The sequence below is a fragment of the Coenobita brevimanus genome, chromosome 58, assembly GCF_032717465.1.
Source record: "Coenobita brevimanus isolate Jiangsu-jjx chromosome 58, ASM3271746v2, whole genome shotgun sequence".
Lineage (NCBI taxonomy): Eukaryota > Metazoa > Arthropoda > Malacostraca > Decapoda > Coenobitidae > Coenobita > Coenobita brevimanus.
In genome coordinates, this window is record NC_137011.1 from 15,814,172 (window position 1) to 15,835,241 (window position 21,070).

The 21,070-nt window shown below is 43.0% G+C and overlaps 1 protein-coding gene across 1 annotated transcript in view; it reads right to left on the reverse strand.

The window, feature by feature from the left end:
* The window catches only part of LOC145402660 (discoidin domain-containing receptor 2-like), a 162,610-nt gene that overhangs the window by 123,252 nt on the left and 18,288 nt on the right, over positions 1 to 21,070 (reverse strand). The window contains exon 3 of the mRNA XM_080274643.1: positions 18,141 to 18,378. Coding sequence (XP_080130769.1) covers positions 18,141 to 18,378 — 238 coding nt within the window. The remainder of the gene's footprint in view (positions 1 to 18,140; positions 18,379 to 21,070) is intronic.

Consider the following 21,070-nt stretch of genomic DNA (forward strand, 5'->3'; position numbering starts at 1 on the left):
GCAGGAAGAGCAATCCGTAGAGAAAGATGAACACAAATTTTAATTAGAAAGTGTTCAGAGCGCGCATACCTCCGCCAATGTCATTGTCATTAAAAGGATGCGGATCCAGATCCGTGGACATAGGATCCGGATCCGGATTCGAACCTGCCCCCCTATTTAACTAATTCCTTCTTGGCCCACTTTCTCACAAAATTTCACTGAAATTCATTGAGAGCTTTTGGAGACACTGTGCGGAAGACTCCGGACCAGGATCCGGATCTGCCCTAAAATTTAAACACTTCTTCCTTGGACTATGGGCCACCCTTCCACAAAATTTCATCTAAATTCGTTCATATCTTTTGGAGTTATCCCGGATCCGGATCCGTGGATACAGGATCATGACTCTGATCTGGATCCGCCCTTAAATTTAATGAATTCTTTCTTGGTCCGTGGCCCAAACATTTATATTAATATATATATATATATATATATATATATATATATATATATATATATATATATATATATATATATATATATATATATATATATATATATATATAGATAGATAGATAGATAGATAGATAGATAGATCTTTTCCTTGGGTGAGAGAGCAGAGTAAAGTCAAAGATATTATAGAAGTTATACAAGAACAGAAATGGAGGTGGGCAGGCCATATAGCAAGAATAAGGGATAACCGATGGAGTAAGAGGCTGACGGACTGGACACCAAGAGAATGTAAGCGTAGCAGGAAAATGCCAGACAGGAGATGGAGAGATGAGGTAGAGAAATTTGCAGGGAAAACGTGGCAAAGATTGGCTCAGTCAAGGAATTCGTAGAAAAGGTTGGGGGAGGCCTTTGTTCAGCGGTGGACTAGTAATGGCTTATGATGACGATGATGATGATGATGATGATGACGATGATGATACATACATACATATATATATATATATATATATATATATATATATATATATATATATATATATAGATATAAAAACACACACACACACACACACACACACACACACACATACACACATACACACACGAGGGGTGATTGATAAGTATGTGGCCTAAGGTACAAAGATTTAATTTCAGAAAACTTAATAAAATTATTTTTCAGCAAAGTCCCTTTGCAAATTTACGCACTTAGTCCAGCAGTCACGCATAAGGATCCCTTCTCTGTAGAAGTTAGCATCTTGGGCCTCCAAGAAGTGATCTACAGCATCAATTATGCCATTATCAGTGGCAAAATGACGACCGCTGAGCTTCTTTTTCATCTTGGGGAATAGGTAGTAGTCTGAGGGCACCAAATCAGGTGAAAAGAGTGGGTGTTTGACGGGCTGGAATCCACATTCATGGACAGCAGCCATGGCCACCACGGACCTGTGAGCTGGAGCATTGTCTTGGTAAAAGAGCTTCCCATGCCGATTCTCTTTAAATTTCTCTCGTATCTGCCTCAAGAGACCAGCGTAGTAGACCCTGGTGACAGTGTGACCCTTTTCCAGGTAATCCACCAACAGAACTCCTGCATCCCCCAAAATGAAGACCATCACCTTCTCTGCAGATATCACCGACTTGGCCTTCTTGGGAGCTGGAGATCCTGCAGATTTCCACTGTTTCGACTGTCTTTCATCTCTGGTTGGAAGTGGTGCACCAAAGTCACATCCATGGTCACGAATTGCCGGAGAAATCTCTCGGGATCTGCCTCAAAAATAGCAAGATTGTCCTTTGACATGTTGTGCCGAATCTACTTCAGATCAGGTCCAAGGAGCTTCGGGACCGACCGAGCTGAAATCTTGGTCATTTGGAGTTCATTGCGGTTAACTACATGGACACGTACCTCGGGGATACGTAGCTCGGTAGCATGGAACGCTCTGTTATTCGTCGATCTGCCAAGACCATGTCATGGATTTTGTCTGGATTTTTCTGAAAAATTGCTGACTCTTAATTTTCAGTTATCTGGAACAAATAAAATACAACAGTTATAAATTTCAAACTTCCTGCGTAATCATTCAAAGAGCTGAACTGTATGTAAACTTAGCTAGAACTGTATAGCTCATCTCCTCGCACCTTAAGAAACGAACTTATCAATCCGTATGCCCCATGACCGCTGGACGAACTGTGTAAATTTGCAAGAGGACTATGTTGAAAAATGGCTGTGTTAAGTTGTCCAAAATTTAATCTCTGTACCTTGGGACACGAACTTGTCAATCGCCCCTTGTATGTGTTCATGTATAAATAAATAAATTAGTATAAATATATATATATATATATATATATATATATATATATATATATATATATATATATATATATATGCTCGTACATACATATATAGACACACACACACACACACACACACACACACACACACACACACACACACACACTACCAGGGGTACCTAGCGTTGCCCGGGCCAAAAAGGGGAACACTGTAATCCAATTTGTTCCAGTTCAACCTTCCTACTCCACAAAGACCATGTACAGTCAGCAAGAGTTCCAGCTGGACCACCTAGTCGCGGGATATGGCTAACGTGGCAACTGCGCGTGTGTGAGTGTGTTCGTGTGTACATGCCCGAGAATTTACCGAATCATCAAGCTTCATCCTCTTTGCCGTATTATATTATTATGTGGTCATTGTATTATGCTGTGATGTTGGCTAATAAATACTGTGTGGTTGGGATAATGAGCTGTGGACTATGCTATTTATAAAGTCTGATTTATACAAAATAATTCTTTTATCTTGCAACGTGAACCACGATACAGGTTGAGTTGTGGTTCAGAAACAGTAAGCAAGTTCACCTATAAATGGCGCGATGTTTCTGAACCACAACTCAACCTGTATCGTGGTTCACGGTACAAGATAAAAGTATTACTTTAAATAAATCAGACTTTATAAACTGCATAGTGTACAGCTCATTATCCCAATCACACAGTATTTCTTAGTCAATATCACAGCATAATATAATGACCACATAATAATATAATCCACCAAAGAGGATGAAGCTTGATGATTCGATAAATTCTCGGGCATGTACACACGCACACGCGCTGTTGCCACGTTAGCCATATCCCGCGACTAGGTGGTCCAGCTGGAACTCTTGCTGACTGTACCTCTAAAGCTACTGAAGAGAGATTATAAGAGGTCTATTTCAGACTTCGCAGACTAACGCACAGTATTTGTACACACTTGTTTACTATTACTGGTGACCTCAAATGACCTCTGGGGTCAACCTCACATAATCTATGTCTGAACTGGAGGTCATGTGAGTTACCAAAAATTGGGCTGCTGGGTCCAGTCGTTCAAGCATGTATTGCCGGTGACCTCAAATGACCTCCCGCCAGCGACCTCGTGACCTCGGAGGTCAACTTCACATTGCCTTGGTCCGAACTGGACGTGATGAGTCTCCATGCCAAAAATTGGGCCGCAAGGGTGCCTGGCATTGCCCGGGCCAAAATGACGAACACTCTACCAGTGACCTCAAATGACCCAGATCTGAATTTTCAGCCCCTCTAAAACCATTCTTGTGTTGCCCTGATTCAGAATATATATGGGCCCGTGGGTCTCTGGTCCTTGGTTTGGGCGTGACTGAAGGACAAACAAACAACACGGCTCTTTTATATCACCCACAGGCAGAAGGAAGAGGAAAGAATGAAAGAAAGAAAGAAGAGGATGGAAGGAGGAGAGGAAAGGGCAGACACCTGAGAGCAGCACTACATCGAGTGGATGGTGAGCGCCCCCACCTTGCACCCATATATATATATATATATATATATATATATATATATATATATATATATATATATATATATATATATATATGTGCAAAAAGGCGTAACCCGGAACTATCTACCACTATGCCAGTCATCCATCCAGCTGTCTGGAGAATGGATTACTCAATATCCTTGGACAGAAGTTACGACAGTTAATGATGCCGAAATGAAGGGGCAAATTTAACATTCATCCTTTACGATCCACACCAATGATGTTCCCTGGATCGCGCCACGCATCAAACGACTAATACACCAACGTAACCAAGCATATCAATTGATCCATGCAATTTGACTGACAAAAAAAGGATTTTATCCCCAGCAAGATAGATGCACTTAAAACACTAATGTAAGCCAATGGTATGCAAGAATCAAGAGGATCTGTGGCCCGAACAGTCGGTCATGCTCATTCCTTAGCACCAACAATCTAACCATCCTAAAAGCAGCTGAAACCATTAACACCCAATCGTCAATGAACTCGATGTTTACAGAAACTTGCATACCTACCAGAACAAGAGATCAGTCACACCTATGGATCTACCAATGAAGCCGTTACAAGAGTTTGCACCAGAACTCTCTAAACCACCATGTCCATCATCAAAGCCTCCATTCAGCAATCCAAATCACTATCCACATGGAAGAAATCCTATGCCACTGCCATAAGCAGTGTTACCAACCCACCTACTTTCAACGACCTCTCCCCCATCACCATCACCCTCACACTCAGTCTACTTTGTGTGAGCTTTACTGCTGAATGGATTTATGAAGACAACACAAAACATAGATACACAGCAGTCTGGCAACGTGAAGACATCTTCCACCAAGTACTGTCTAATCAGACTGCTTGGATTCACATACATCAACTTAGAAAAAGAGAGTAACTTCCACTGCAGTCACTTTCATTGACTTTACGAAGGCATTCGACCTAGTTAACCACACCACAGTAGTCAACAAAGTAATGAAAATTGGTGTCAAAGCGATTCTCATTCCCTGGCTTGCCCTTTGAGTGACAACAAATTGTTCGTCACAAGGGGGCTACCTTCAGCTTCCAGTCTCTCACCTGCGGTGTGCCACAGGGGACCAAGATAAAACCTCTCTGTTTTCATTTAATCAACAACACCCTCACCGACACCAGCCTACGATAGAAAAATGTCGACGATTCTACCATCACCATAGCAGTCAGTAACACCAACCCCGTCCCAGACTACCTCACTTTGCGGCAAAATCTTAATAATCTCCTGGACACAAGAAAATGTTGTCACCATCAGCTACCACAAGACTGTCATCATGCACTTTGACCTGGCCACTACACCCACTCCACCCCCCTCCCAAAATCTGGACGACCACACTTTTCAGCTAGTCCAGACTATGAAGCTTCTCAGCATCACTTTGGAGACCAAACTACGCTGGAACCAACACACAGCTTCCGTCCTTCAATCTGCCTCTTTCAGGCTCAACATGCTGTGCAGACTCAAGTCGTTTGGTCTTCCCACGGTGACTCTCTGCAGTATCTGCCGTTCTTTCATACTCCCAAAAATAACACACGCCTCACCAGCAGGGTCACCAAGTCTCACAACACAGAAGGAAAAAATAGGGTCTGTCCAAAAGGGTGCTGCAAAGATAGTTCTAGGTCCGACATATGTCAGCTATACCACCGCACTGCAAACTCTCAGCTTAACAACCATCTCCGAAATTCATCAAGCCAAAGTCTAGACCTTGCATCAAGCATACCTCCGCCAGTTTGGACCCGAACTCCTGAACAACCCTAGTCACCAGAACTTGCTCCCTCCCCCCCACCCCAACACCACCTCGCGCCATCCGAACCAGCAACACATTACGACCAATTAGAGCAAGAACTGATCGTTATAAGAATAGCCCCATTCCTACCATTGTTCGAATGATCAACGAACACTAGCTAACAACGTCTCCACCAATCAAGTTATTGTTGTTGATACTGTTTGCTCTAATTCATTAAGTAAACCTAGTTATTGTCACTTACTCTGTAAGTCCGGCGTTACATTTACTTTAGGGTAGTACGCGCCTTTTTATAATGTTATTTTTTAAATCTTCATGTATATTTTAGGCCTTAAGGCTGCCTTGCCCTCAGTAAACCGTGAATTATTATCACACACACACACACACACACACACACACACACAATACGCATACTCCAAACATGTGGGCAGCAAGAGGAGGCCTGGGACAATTATTCCCTGGGAATATTACACACAAATATTTAGACGTGGCCCTTACGGGAAAAGCAAATTAAGTGAAGGCGGAAAGTAAAGAGAAGAAGAAAGGAGGGAGAGGAGGAGAGAGAGAGAGAGAGAGAGAGAGAGAGAGAGAGAGAGAGAGAGAGAGAGAGAGAGAGAGAGAGAGGGAGGGGGAAAAGGCGAAAAAAATAATAAAACAGAAACGAGAAAAGAAAACAACGAGTAACAAAGAGAACGACGTGGAGCAGGAAAAGATACGACTGAAGGATGAGGAAAAGGATGAGGAGAAGAAAAAGGATAGGACAAGAAAAAAGATAGAGTAAAGGTAAATGATGTGAGGAAAGAAGTGTAGGGAAAAATGAAGGAAAAAGTAGAGATTGAAAATAACAGAGAAATCATATAAAAATCACAATGACGAGAGAAAAGAAAACCCCAGAAAGAGGAGTGAAGAGAGAGGCAAAAATTAAATGAAAAGAAAAATGAGTAGCGGGAGAGAGAGAGAGAGAGAGAGAGAGAGATTAAATGAAAAAAAAAATGAGTAGGAGAGAGAGAGAGAGAGAGAGAGAGAGAGAGAGAGAGAGAGAGAGAGAGAGAGAGAGAGAGAGCGACCTTATAGCTTTTGGATGCGTACAAATAAACACACTCGTACTGTCTTTGCAGCTTTTATTTTCTCAGTCAATAATTATTTATATTTCGTAGCTCTTCTTTCTTTATTCCTGCCTTATTTTTCCTTCCAGTCTTTATGCCCCCTGTCTCTTTCCCGTGCACCCTCATTCCTTCCTCCTCTCTTTCTTTCCTCCTCCTGCTCTCCTGAGCTTTCCTTCTTCCTTTCTCCCCTCTGCCTTTCTTCCCTCCCTCCTTCCTCCCTCTTCAGTTACTTCCTCCCTCTGCGTCTTCAGTTCCTTGTTCTTTTATTCGTCCTGGCTCTTCTTTTTCCAGGTTTTCTTCTCACCTTCACTTTTCGGTCTCCCCTTTATTTCTGTATCTGTTTCTCCAATTCTGTTTAATAAAGGTCTTATCTTGCAGTTTATTTCCTTATCTCACTCAATTTTCCAGTTTTACTATTTTTCCTTCTTCTTTGATAACAGGAAGTATGACCAGCAAAAAAGACATTATATGACTCTTGAGAGCGAAAGAATTAGGAAAAAGTGGGGGGGAAGGAAGTTTATTTAAGCAGACTTGAGGGAGTAAAGGTATATGAGAGAGAGAGAGAGAGAGAGAGAGAGAGAGAGAGAGAGAGAGAGAGAGAGCTATAGGGACTGGGGAAGGAGCCTGAGGTACTGCAAAGAGCTCGGTGTCAATTCACTATTTCACTGCCTCGGGTATATGAACTGTATATACCTTGAAATGGGAGATATCTTTACTCTCTCTCTCTCTCTCTCTCTCTCTCTCTCTCTGCCTTACTGCTTTAACCTAAATATTTTCTCTACAGCTTCACTCTATCAATAATTACATCCGAGTTCCTAGCAAGGATCGTGAAGTTTGATCCTATTGCATGCTGTAAGTCTCTCTCTCTCTCTCTCTCTCTCTCTCTCTCTCTCTCTCTCTCTCTCTCTCATAATAGCTGCAGCAGGGTCATAACACCAAAAAGGACAAATGGGAGTGGTCTTTTACAGTTTTAATTTTCTCTTGCAATCCTGGATATTACTCTTCCTATTTTTCTTGAAGTGTCACTCTTCCTTGTTTTTATTAATCTTATCAGTTACGAAGAAGAGAAGAGGAGACGAAAGAAAAATAATGGTGAGAGTGGGAGAAGAGGTGAGAGTAGAAGGAAAGAGACGAGTGACGAATACAGACACACACACAAACAAAATGAAACATGAACTTACACCGACAGAAACAGGCAAAGGCACACACACACACACACACACACACACACACACACACACACACACACACACACACACGCACAGTACATATGAACTAACAGCCGAACAGACAGACATGTAAGCAGAGACAAAGACGAACATAGACAGACACAGAGACAAACAGCGGGAAGAGAAGTTCTGCGACTGAAAAGAAAAATGGAAGTTTGGAAGAAGAGAAACACATGAGAGGAAAGAGTAAATACGACGAAGACGAAGAATTAAAAGTTGATGCCTGCGGTGAGGGAAGAGGAGAAAAAAGAAAAAGAAAAGAAAGAGAAGACAGGAACGACATAGGGGAAAAAAAACTGAGAGAGAGAGAGAGAGAGAGAGAGAGAGAGAGAGAGAGAGAGAGAGAGAGAGAGACAGACAGACAGACAGACAGACAGACAGACAGAGAGCGGTTCTGTCTATGCCGAGGAAAAAGGAAGATGAGAAAGATCGAGTAAAGAACAGAGGATCGAAAGAAGTGAGAAGAATAATGAAAAAAGTCCATCTAGCCGCGGGCGCATAGGAAAAAAAGAATATATTATAATGAATGAGCTGTTACTGTGTTTTAATGTATATAAAAACCACACAATATCTGCATTAACACCCTTCATGCAGAGGATGGTACTGCAATGAAATGTCAGTATGTGGTGGCTCCGCTGCCTGGCTATACAAACATCCCTCAGCTGCTTCTCAGTCCCAAAATGAAGACGGGCGACTGCAAGAGAAGGGCAACTCGTGCCTGCAGTCAACCGGGTTCACGGTTCAGATGAGCCAGGATCCACAAAAACATGAACTCGGAGGGTTTCTGTCTCATTTTATTATTCCTACCTCTAGATTTTTTTTTTCTTTATGCTTAGGGTGACTACTTGTGTTGAATGGGATACGGTCTACGTCTAACCCTCTCTATTCAAAAAGCCAGTCTCCAGCTAAGTAAAATCCTCCGCAAAGGGCATCGTGATGTAAATCATACGAAACTGGTTTGAATGGGCTGTATCTCTCACAATCACTATAGGTCATTCACTTTAGCATGGCGGATATTTCTGTTCTTTTGCTGTTCACTTCACGCAGAAGACGTCAGTACTAAAGATCTTTTTCGTTTCCGCAGCACTTCTTCATAACAAACTTAATAAGTTTTTAACCTCTTGTTCCAGTTCAGCTTTAAATATAGAGAAACGGTAGTTTTAGGTCGAACTAAAATGAGCAGCGTATAGACACTTATAAGTTCCTTCCAGTAAGTAATACTTCCAGACAATATTTCCAGAGACTCCAAACTACTTGCCTTCCCAATAACTACAGGCAATGATTAATGTCTCTTGTTTCCTCCGTCACTCCCTCCTTCCTCAACTTCACACTACTCCTCTCGTCACTCTCATTTCTACTCCCCTCTCCCTTCCTCACCCTCTCTCTCTACATTTCCCCTTCATCCATCCTTAGTTTCCCACAGCTTTCTATCCCTCACACTCACTTCTGCTCTCCTCTCCCCTCCCCTTGACACATAAGTAATGAGAGAAAAGCATTCGGGAACCGAATGCTAATCGCCCGCCAGAATATGCTATTAGTCAAGTCCAAGGTTTTGGCCATATCTTGATACGCTAAAGGTTTCATGTTGATAACTTAAGCCGTTCATGAGATATAATGGTGCTAAAGGTGGGCGATGAAAACTAGTTGACCTTTGGCAGCCACTTTGGTGACCTTGACCTTGACTCCGAGTGCCACTTTCGAACTCGGCCAAGATTTTGGCCATATCTTGATACCCTGAATGTTTCATGTTCATAGCTCAAGCCGTTCATGAGATATAACGGTGCTAAAGGCGGCCAATAAAAACTAGTTGGCCTTTGGCAGCCATTTTGGTGACACTGATGTTGACCCTGAGTGCCCATTTTCGAACTCGGCCAAGACTTTTGGCCATATCTTGATACCCTGAAGATTTCATGTTGATAGCTCAAGCCGTTCATGAGATATAATGGGAACAGATACACACACACACACACACACACACACACACACACACACACACACACACACACACACACACACACACACACACACACACACACACACAGAGGCAGGCAAAAACATAATCGCTCCGCCTTCTAAAGGCGGCTGATAACTAGCCAGCCAGTCACACAGACAAAGCAATACAGACACATATACTGTACACAGATAGGTGTATGGGCCTGATGAGGTCCCTCTTGTTGTCCTCAAGCACTGTGCTTCTGCATTTATTCTCTGGCTAGGTAAACTCATTCGCCTCTGTCTGTCAGCTTGTACATCTTTCTTTCTTGCTGGAAGTTTGCTCTCATTCCGCCTGTCTCAAAGAAGGGTGATCATTTCCATCCCTCTATCGCCGAATGGCTTTAAAATCCTGTATTTCAAAAGGTTTTGAATCTGTTCTTAAGAGAGAAAAAAAAAATCACCTTTCCTGTCAGAACCATTCCGATATTCACTATGGGTTCCACCACAGATGCTCCACTGGCGATCTTCTCACCATCCTTTCAGACTCCCGGTCATCCTCATTTTAAGACTGGCGAAAGTTTTACCATTGCACTTGACATCTCAAACGCTTTCAGTCGAGTCTGACATCAATCTTTCATTTCCAAACTTCCCTCTTACTGTTTCTATCTTTCTATCTGTCCCTTCATCTCTAGCATTCTTGCTGGTCGTTCTTTAGCTGCCGTTGTAGACAGCCAACGCTCTCCTCCTAGAGCTATCAATTGTACAGTAGTGTTCCTCAGGGTTCTGTCCTATTGCCAGCTCTTCCTTCTACTCATCAATGACGTAAGCTATACATGTAAACTTATTCACTCATACGATGATGATTCCACCCTTTACTTTTCCATCCAATTCTCGCAGTGTCCATCTCAGCAGTTACTTCAACAAACAAGGTCTGAGGCACACCTAATATTTGACTTGGCTCATATCTCTGATTGGGGTAAAAGTAATCTTGCTTTTAATACATTTAAAACTCAGTTCTTACATCTATCTACCCGTTAAAATCTTCCGCAGAAGTTTCTCTATTTTTTAACAGTATCCAACTCAATCCTCCATAATCTTTGAACACAGCTGGGGTTTCGTTCTCTTGGAATTTATCTTTCAATGTTATATTCTCTTTCTTGAAAATCTGCTTCGAAGACATTAAGTGTGCTAAGCCGTCTCTGTGGCTTCTGTACCCCTGCACAGTTGTTGACTTTATATAGGTGTTTCAGTCATCCCCGTATAGAGTACAATTCTCATGTGTGGGGAGGCTCCCCACATACAGCTCTACTCAACAAGGTGGAGTGAAAGGCTTTTCGTCTCATCAACCCTCCTCCTCTTACTGGCTCCCTCGAACCTCTGTCTCTTCGCCGTACTGTTGCACCTTTATCACTTTCTATTGGAGCTTCACTGGTCACTGGTCCTCTGAACTATCTGCTTGCATCCCTCCACCATTACAGTGGGCGCATAGCTCTCGCCTAGTAGCAAACTCTCAGCTCATTTCTGTCCAGATCTCTAATGCAAGAGTAAATTGTTACTCCCAGTCCTTCAGGTATGCAACAGGTCAACTCTGGAACTCTCTTCCTCTATCTGTATTTCCTACTGCTCATGAGCTCCGGTCTCTTAAACACAGTGTGTCCAGGCATCTCGAAATGAACAGTTTTTGATTTGTCTGTTCTCTCCGACAGGGAGAGTATGTTTTCACCAGTGTTTGTTTGTTTGTTAGCAGCATTACTCAAAACCTTAGAGAGAGATTTACACCAAATTTGGTGGGTAGATAGTCCGTGTCCTAAGGAACAATCGTTTAACTTTTGGGACCGATCCGGATCGTATTACAGGTTCTATTTATCTACCTATCTATTGCAGGACGCCTTAATCCCTCATACGGGATGGCCACAAACAAATCGCCTCCACGTCATCCTGTCACCCGCCATTTCACTGCTCTGCTCCCAAATCACACACCCCTCTCATACCTCTCCACTCCATCCCTCCATTACATCCTTGGCCTTCCCCTCCCTCTCTCCCCCTCCACCTCACTCGCATACTCTCTCCTCGTCAGTCTCCCACTCTCCATCCTCTCCACATGGCCAAACCATCTCAGTGTGTTTCTCCTAACGCTTCCTATCACATCCACATCCACACCACAACGCTCCTTTACATCCTCATTTGTCAGTCTCTCTCTCCATGTGACTTAACAGGCTCCTTTCAGAAAACTCATTTCCACTGCTGTCACTCTTGACTTGTGTCCCTCCAACAACGTCCAAGCTTCACTTCCAGACGTTAGAGGTGGTATCACAATACTGTCATGTAATAACTTTTTCACTTCCATGCTCACTTCCCTGTTTCTTATCAATGCCTTCAAGGAACCAGCAACCTTTCTTCCTTGTTGTACCATTTCAAACACTTCACCCTCCAAACTTCCATCCTTACTCATCACACTACCCAAGTACTTAAACGTACTCACATTTTCCATTGTCACATCATCCAACCTCACTGAACATTCACTGACTTCACCTCTCCCGAAGACCATTACAGATTCTGTGTCTGGAACACAATTTTCGTTAAACCCCAATCACTGATGAGAAAACCTAACTCACTATGAAGAGTGGTTTAAAAATTACATTGCCTTTGTTGGGGAGATGCGCTCCATTGAGTGCCCCTCTAGTTCTTTCATTTCTTCTCGGAGAGACCAATCTTGCAGGCTTTTGTCCTTTGGTTCCTTCTTCCTTGTGTTAAAAAGGTAGAATGAAGTATCCATTAACCAAACCTTAATCTCTCTTTGCCAAGCACTACAGTTCTCTTAATTTAAATTGTCGGAGATTTTCGTCGTTTTGCAACTTACTTCTCGGAGCTCAATGGCAGAGTAAGGCATTAATACGGCTCAGCGTCCTTTCCATAAAACTTCTTCCTGACTAGCATCATAGTCCAATGTTAATCTCTTGCTAAGGCTGAAGACTGAAGATGGAGAGATGGCAGTTTTATGCCTGGCTAAAGTGAGAAGTACTGCCACCTGTAAACTAATACTGTAACTAATTCAGCCAACATTTCCAGACACACAACACAACACTATCCACTATCTATCTATCTATCTATAGCCTGACGCCCTAATCCCGGAAAGGGTGGCCGCTGACAAAACGCCTCCAAGTCACTCTGTCACCCACCATTTGACTCCCCTCCCCCCAACTCACCCCCCCCTCCCTCATATACCTCTCAACTCCATCCCTCCACCTCATCCTCGGTCTACCCCTCCCTCTCCCCCCCTCCACCTCACCTACATACACCCTCTTAGTCAGTCTTTCATTCTCCATCCTCTCCACATGTCCAAACCACCTCAGTGTATTTCTCCTAATCTTCTCAACCACATCCACATCTACCCCACAACGTTCCTTCACTTCTTCATTCGTCAACCTGTCCCTCCATGTCACTCCACATGCTCCTCTCAAGTAACTCATTTCCACTGCTCTCACTCTTGACTTGTTCCCCTCTTGCAAGGTCCACGCCTCGCTTCCATACGTCAGGGTAGGGATCACAATACCATCATGCAGTGACTTCTTAACTTCCATACTCACCTCCCTATTTCTCATCACTGCTTTCAGTGTGCCAACAACCTTCCTTCCCTGCTGTACCCTTTCACGTACTTCATCCCCCAAAGTTCCATCCTTACTCATCACACTACCCAAGTACTTGAATGCACTCACATTCTCCATATCCTCACCATCCAACCTCACTGCACACTCTGTGACTTCATTCCTCTCAAACACCATAACTTTACTTTTGTTTGCATTAACTTTCAGCTTCCTCCTCCTACACACTGTCCCAAATTCATTCACCAAACCTTGCAACTCCCATTCATCTTCACTCAACAATACTGTATCATCAGCAAACAGCAACACCGGAAGCTTCCAAATCTCACCCTCATTCATTAGGGCCACCCCCACATCCACTGCCCTACCTTGTACCTCCTTTACGACCCCATCCATATATATATTAAACAGCCATGGAGACATTACACACCCCTGTTTCAGTCCCACATTGAGATCAAAGAACTCACTCAGCTCACCATCCACTCGCACCGTAGCCCTAGCTCCCTCGTACATACTCTTCACAGCACTCAACAATTTCCCCTCCTCTCCATATATTCTTAATACCTTCCACATACCTTTCCTATCTATTCTGTCATAAGCTTTCTCCAAGTCCATGAAGGCAGCGTACACTTTCCTTCCCTTCTCTAGATACTTCTCCACTAAACATCTTAGAACAAATATCTGATCTACACACCCTTTTCCCTTCCTAAATCCCCCTTGTTCTTCTCCAACTAGCTCCTCTGTCATATGCCTAACCCTATCAATGAGTATTTTACCATATATTTTACCAGTCACACTAAGAAGGCAAATACCCCTATGGTTACCACATACTTCTCTCTCCCCTTTTCCTTTGTACAGAGGAACAATTATACCTGATTTCCAGTCCTCTGGAACCCTTCCCTCTTCCCAAGCCAATCTACACAACTTCCATATCCACTCCACAACAATCTCACCCCCATACCTAAGCATTTCACCACACACTCCATCAATTCCTGGGGCCTTTCCCAGCTTAATCTTCTTCATCGCTTCCACTACTTCCGACCTACTGATCTCTTCCTCCCTCCTCTCATCTCTTCTTCTCCCAGCCATTCCCCAACCACTTATACCCACACTGCTCTCACTCTCTACATTCAACAAATCCTCAAAGTGCTCCTTCCATCTCCTCAATTTCTCTCTCTTCTCCACCAACAATCTATTATTCCTATCTTTCACTCCCCTACTATTTCCCCTTTCACACTGCCTTACTTTCTTTACCTCCTTCCAAAACAATTTCTTACTCTCCCTCCATTTCACACTCAAATTCCTCCCAAACTCTTCATCCACTCTCTTCTTACTCTCCTTCACCAGTCTCTTAACCTCCCTTCTCCTGCTCACATATACCTCTCTCTTCTCTCTCTCATCTTCTCCCCTACCTCTACTCGCCAACCATTCACCATATGCCTTCTTCTTTTGTTCCACAGCTCGTTTCACCTCATCATTCCACCATGCTGTCCCTTGTACACCCTTGCATCTCCTCCTCACTCCACAAACCGCCTCACACACTGCGCTATCCACCATCCCAATAACTACACTCAGTGATTAATCTCTCTTGTTCCCTCAGTCTCTCCCTCGCTCCTAAACTCAATTCTCATTTCCTTTTCCATCACCCCACCACCTTCCATCTCTCCTCCTCACCCTCTTGCCCATCTTCACCTCATTATCCCCCTCCCTCACTCAGTCTCGCTATCGCTCTTCCCACCCAGACGGGCCAAACAACAGACAGATACTTAGACGAACAGACAGATAGGCAAAAATAGATCTCAGTAATTCTTTAAACTCTCTTCCATCAATCCAATCCATTTATAAAGTTCTCCCAATATCGAATAACTTGTTTTCTCAGCGAATATTCCTAGGCACACTACTCACCTTCCCAATAACTACACTCCAGTGATTAATCTCTCTCGTTTCCTCACTCCTCCTCCTCCTCCTCTTCTCCAATTACACATATCCTCTCCCCTCTCGCAATCTCTCCCTCCTCTTACCACCTTCAGCTTCTCGTAGCCTTAGTCTCTCTCTCTCTCTCTCTCTCTCTCTCTCTCTCTCTCTCTCTCTCTCTTCCTTGCCCTCCAACCCATCTCTGCCACACGATGACGCCATTTATGTTTCACTCGTGCTAACACCAAACAATTATATTCAATGAAAGAAAGACCCCCTGTACTGAAGGAACTTAATGAAGGCTACGTAACCCTCCAGTTGGAATACCATCTCCTAAGCTGAAGAAAAATATTAATTATTCTCGGGATGGAAGGGTTAACCTCATCAATCCAGTGATGCATTTCTGTCATGTGCCTGCCATATCTAGACCACTTCATTTACCTTGGGAGATACTATTGGAATGAAATTATTTAGACACAGCTTTCATTTACGCCTTAGCTACAGAGGTCTTAAGTAAGTTTATATCGATCGCCTGGAAGTAATATGGATAAAATTACACTGCTATTGCACTGACGGGTTAATATAATTTGTCTAATGCTTGACATTGGTAAATTTTTTCCAGTAACCCATTCTCCCAGCCAATTTTCCTAGACACACTTATCCACCTTCCCAATAAGCAGGGTCAGTGATAAATGCCTCCTGTTTCCTACCCTCTCCCTTCTTAAATTCCAGCTCCACACCTACCCCTCCCTACCTCCTTCCAATCCTGATCTTCTCGTCTTCCTCCTTCCACCCCCCCCCCTCTCTCTCTCTCTCTCTCCTCAATCCTCATTCATCTTCCTCTCTCGCCGTCCTCCATCTCATTTCTCGCCAGTCCACCTTACCTCCTCTTCTTTCCCGCCTCTCCCACCCTCATCGCCACTCCCCTCCTTATCTTCCCTCCCTCTCCCAACTCCTTCCGACTCCTGCCCATCTCCCAGCTCCTTTCCCTTTCTTTCCCTCCCCTCCCCGCGACCACCGTTCCTATCTCCTCTTCTCCTCATAACTCATTCTAACCCCTCCCCTCTCCACACCTTTCTCCACTAACATCTTCCCCCTCCTCACCACCTCCCGAACCTCTTATTTCTTTTCTTCTGCCCATGCTACTCTCCTCCTCTCCTAATGTTTCTCGCCCCTTCTCCCCATGCGTCTCCTCTCTTCCCATCTCCTCTCCTTTAATCTCCTCTCTTCTCCTCTCCTTTCCTTTCATCTCCTCTCCTCTCCTTTCTCTCCCCTCCTCCGTCTCCGCCTCTCTTCTCTCTTCCCTTCTCTCTTTACCACCCCTCTCTCTCCCTTCCTCTCCTTCCTCCTCTCTTCACCCCCATCCACCCTGCAGCAGCAATATCCGACAATCAATCTCAACTAATCTATCAGAAGCCGGATCCACAGAGAACCATCTCAATAAAGCAAATTTTCTTTAATAATTCGAGTCCATTTTTGTGATAAATAATAGGCATCCTCATCATGCTGTAAGTCATATAGACCTTTACTCGTAAATAATAACATTCTTTCCCCTCCTTATGAGAATTGGTCCTTTGCTTATTTTTCAGTGCCAGTATTTACAGTTATGCTAAAAAAAACACACAAGCACAAAACCATGGCCGACTGTACGTTATACAGGTGCCGAAGTAGGCCAATTAACATTAAGCTTGTCCCTGCAAAAATAACTCCAATTATACATTAGCTACAAAAATTACAAACCTTATAACCGGTGTCACGGTAAACATAATTGCACAGACACACACACACACACACACACACACACACACACACGATCACCAAATAATCTCTTAATTTACTGATTTTATTATGAGTATCAGGATGGTCCGAATAGACCCTAAATTTCTGTATGACAGGTGTCCAATAAGCGATGATGTATGAAGGAGTGTGGAAACGATAAATATAAATATAACAACGAATGCAGTCACAGTATTATCACCACTTTACTATGTGCGTTCGAGCTTGGTGAAAAGAACCAACATTTTCCATGCCCGGCTTCCGATAAGTGATGTGATAATGTGTGCAGGCGTGTACTTCTTCCCTACCCCACCTTCCCCTCCACCGTCCCTACCCTGCATGGCCATCCCACGTAGGACAGGAGCATAAGTTCGCCGACACCTCTCCTCCAGTTCAGGCAGTGGAAGGTGTTTACATGAAATAATTTTGTGATGGAAATATAAGCATACACCAGTGGAATATAATAAGGAAGGATTTTCTCCATTGCTGAGGAGGAATGAGAAATGGAGGGCAGGATACAATGATGGCAGAGGACTATCGGTGAATGTTTTCTCATGGCTGTATAATACATAAGACAACCACCACAAATAAAGTTATAACACAAAACTTCATATATAACTAAGAACCATGACTTACCTTATTAAGGGTCAGGATGTGTGGAGTAGAAATTAAAGTTATTCCTACGAACACAACTGATTCTTATTCCTCCTTATGTCACACCCTTCTCAGTCAGTTACAAACACGACAACAAATTCTCATCACACCTTATCATGTGCTCCAGGATAAAAAAAATAGAACGTAAGCTTCTCCATTTCAGGTTTCTAATAGGTGAAGTACTCAGGGAGTGTGAATACATCATAAACAACTACAAATACATATATATGGTACAAAAATGGTACAAAATGCAATTACAAACACAAATGCAGTCACTTTTTACCATAATGTGAGTGTTGGGACAGACGAATAGCACCTTAATTTTCCTGTGCCAGGCCTGCAATAAGTGATGGTGTATGCAGGGGTGTAGGAACAAAAACACAGTTACAAATACAAATACAATCGTCTCTTACCTTATTATGAGCGTCAGGATGGGACGAATAGAACTTAAACTTCTCCATGCCAGGCCTCCAATAATTGATGGTGTATGCAGGGGTGTACTCTCGGCCCTGTCCCCCTGCGTGCCTGCCCTGCGTGGCCACCCCTGTCAGGAGTCGTGGCGTCCCAAGATCCACCTCCAGCCATTCTTCTTGTCGAGGGTCTACTGCTCCTCGAGGACACCAAGCCCCCCCACCCTCGTCCTCACCAAGTCTGTTCGATTGGAACAGATAAGGTTAGAAAAGCATAATTAATTAGCTTATATTAAATTAGATTAGGTGGTTTTAGGTGGTGGCGATCATCATCCGCCTACTTCTTCCGTCACTTTCATCATTATTTTTCTGTCTGCTCCCCTCTTTTCGTATTTCTCCCATCTTAGTTTATATTGCTATTTTTTTTTTTCCCATTACAGGTAGCTCTAGGCTGAGTGACAAGTCTAATGGTTCCCTGTAACCTATAGAACAATTTACAATGGTAGGTGGTAAACATATAGCCAAATAAGGGTATGATGTGAAGTCTACTATGGTGCTCCTGTTCACTGGGTGGAGAGAAGCAAATGAGGCGTCCATCCAGGAATCAAACCTCCACACTCTTTTCCGCGCCTCACTGTGGCGAGGTGGTCTGCCGCAATGGAACAACGGTTCAGTGCACCGGGTTGCACTTTTGGGACGGTTGCTTGCCTGCGGTTGCTGGTTCTGCTCGGCCACACATATCGGGGTCACTAAACAACAACTACGTTAGGTTAGGTTAAGTTAGGTATTTGGCTTTAGTTCTGGTAATGCCGGGTAATGTTATTTAAAGCCAAGTTATATTGTGTTAGGTGACGTTAAGTTAGATAAGGCTGGGTTGCACTGGCTAAAGGTAGTTTACTAGAGATTAGGTATGGCTAGGATGGACTGAACCAAGTTGTGTTAGGTTTGGTTACATGAGGCCTCGTTCCTCCCAGAGCCTGAACCACCTGAGGAAATTTTACCAGAATCTAGTTCAGTAAGACTTGGTTCAGTTAGGTCTGGGTTAGGTTAGGCTGGGGGAGGACAATTTAGTTGGTGAAATTCCAGTGCAGCAACACAGCCATTATAGGTGTTTTCTTACAGTCGTGGGAAATGCCATTTTAGTACCAAAAAAATCATAACCTGGTGCTTATTTTAGATTCGGAAGAAGGAACAGAGGAAAGAGGAAACGGAGAAGAAACGAGAGGAAAAGAGAAGAAGAGGGGAAAAGAAGAAAAAGAAAGAAAATGAATGGAGATGAAAAGAAGACTGGGAGAGAAAGGGAGGAGGGGAAAAACACTAGAAATGTAAAAAGACGGCGGAGAAGCAGCATGGGGAAAGGGGAAAAAAAGAAAAAGAATTAACAAGGAAAAACGCTAATGAAAACAGAAGAAAACGGGGAAGACGAAAAGAAAAAGGGAGAAGAAAAAGAAGGATCATGAACTCTATATCACGCAGCTTTTAATTTCGCGCATCATTAACCTCCACGAAGCACATATATATATCAAAGTTTATGTCGCCAAAATTTCTTGTTCGCTAAAATTGTAAATAAGTTTTATGACAAAATTGATGATAATTGCTCTCTCTCTCTCTCTCTCTCTCTCTCTCTCTCTCTCTCTCTCTCTCTCTCTCTCTCTCTCTCTCTCTTAAAAACTGTAAATACGGTATGTGTTAAGCCAGAAAAAATTACCGTACTCTCTCTCTCCCTCTCTCTCTCTCTCTCTCCCTCTTAAAACTGCAAATACGGTATGTGTTAAGCCAGAAAAAATGACTCTCTCTCTCTCTCTCTCTCTCTCTCTCTCTCAGCTTAGTACTAGCCACAGGTGGCTGCAACTTTTAATAAAATACAGGTAATTAATATTCCTCTACTCATTCATATCAGCAAACAAGTATTTTTTTGGCAGCCATCTAAAATGTACCTTTGGTCTTCAATATTTACATCATTGGAATAAAATTATTGCCATGTGGCTTCTAGTATGAAAAGTGGATAACATATTGGCTTGTTTTATTGATTTTTTTTAAAGCAGATCTTGAGGGGTTGGCCTTGTATTATCATCATCATCATCGCGAAAATTCAGTTTCGCAATATTACTTTATAAATGGTTGAGGCAGGGTCCATAGACACAAACAATAAAATGCATATCAGCATAACAGAAATGGGAAAATTAAAAGAATGTATGAGGGAAGTGAATAATATATTACAGGAGTACTTCATATCAAAACCAGAAAGCACTCACACAGCGCATACCTCCGCAAATGCCACTGCTATTAAAAAGCATCCGGATCCGGATCCGTGGAGATATTGTGAGGAATACATAGGATCCAGATCTGCGCTCAAATTTAATCAATTGTTCCTTGACTGATGGCCCATTCTTCCACAAAATTGTATTGAAATTCACTGAGTACTTTTGGATATATTGTACGGGATACATAGGATCCGGATCCGGATCAGGATTTGCACCCAAATTTAATAAATTTTTTCTTGGCCCATGGCCCACCCTTCCACAAAATTTCATTGCAATTCACTAAGAACTTTTGGAAGTATCGTGTGGACAAACAAACAGACAGACAGGTAAACATGGGTGAATACATAGCCTCCTCCAACTTCGTTGGCAGAGGTAATTAATTATATAAGAAAAGTGAGTTCTCAGAGCCCACCATGAGGTGTTAGCGTCGAATATCAGACATTACTTATAGACTTTGACCTTTGACAGATTGCTCTCAAAAGCAAATTACTGTATCCTTGCTTGATCATTAACCCTTCCGTCGAAGTTGGTTTAATTGGGTGTAACGATCTTGGTCTTCGACCTTTTTCCCTGATCTTGACATATGACTTTTGCCTGCAACTCCTCCATAGTGTTTGGTCTAAAGAAGATAATAACTAAAATGATGCTGCCATGTGATCTTAGCTTTTG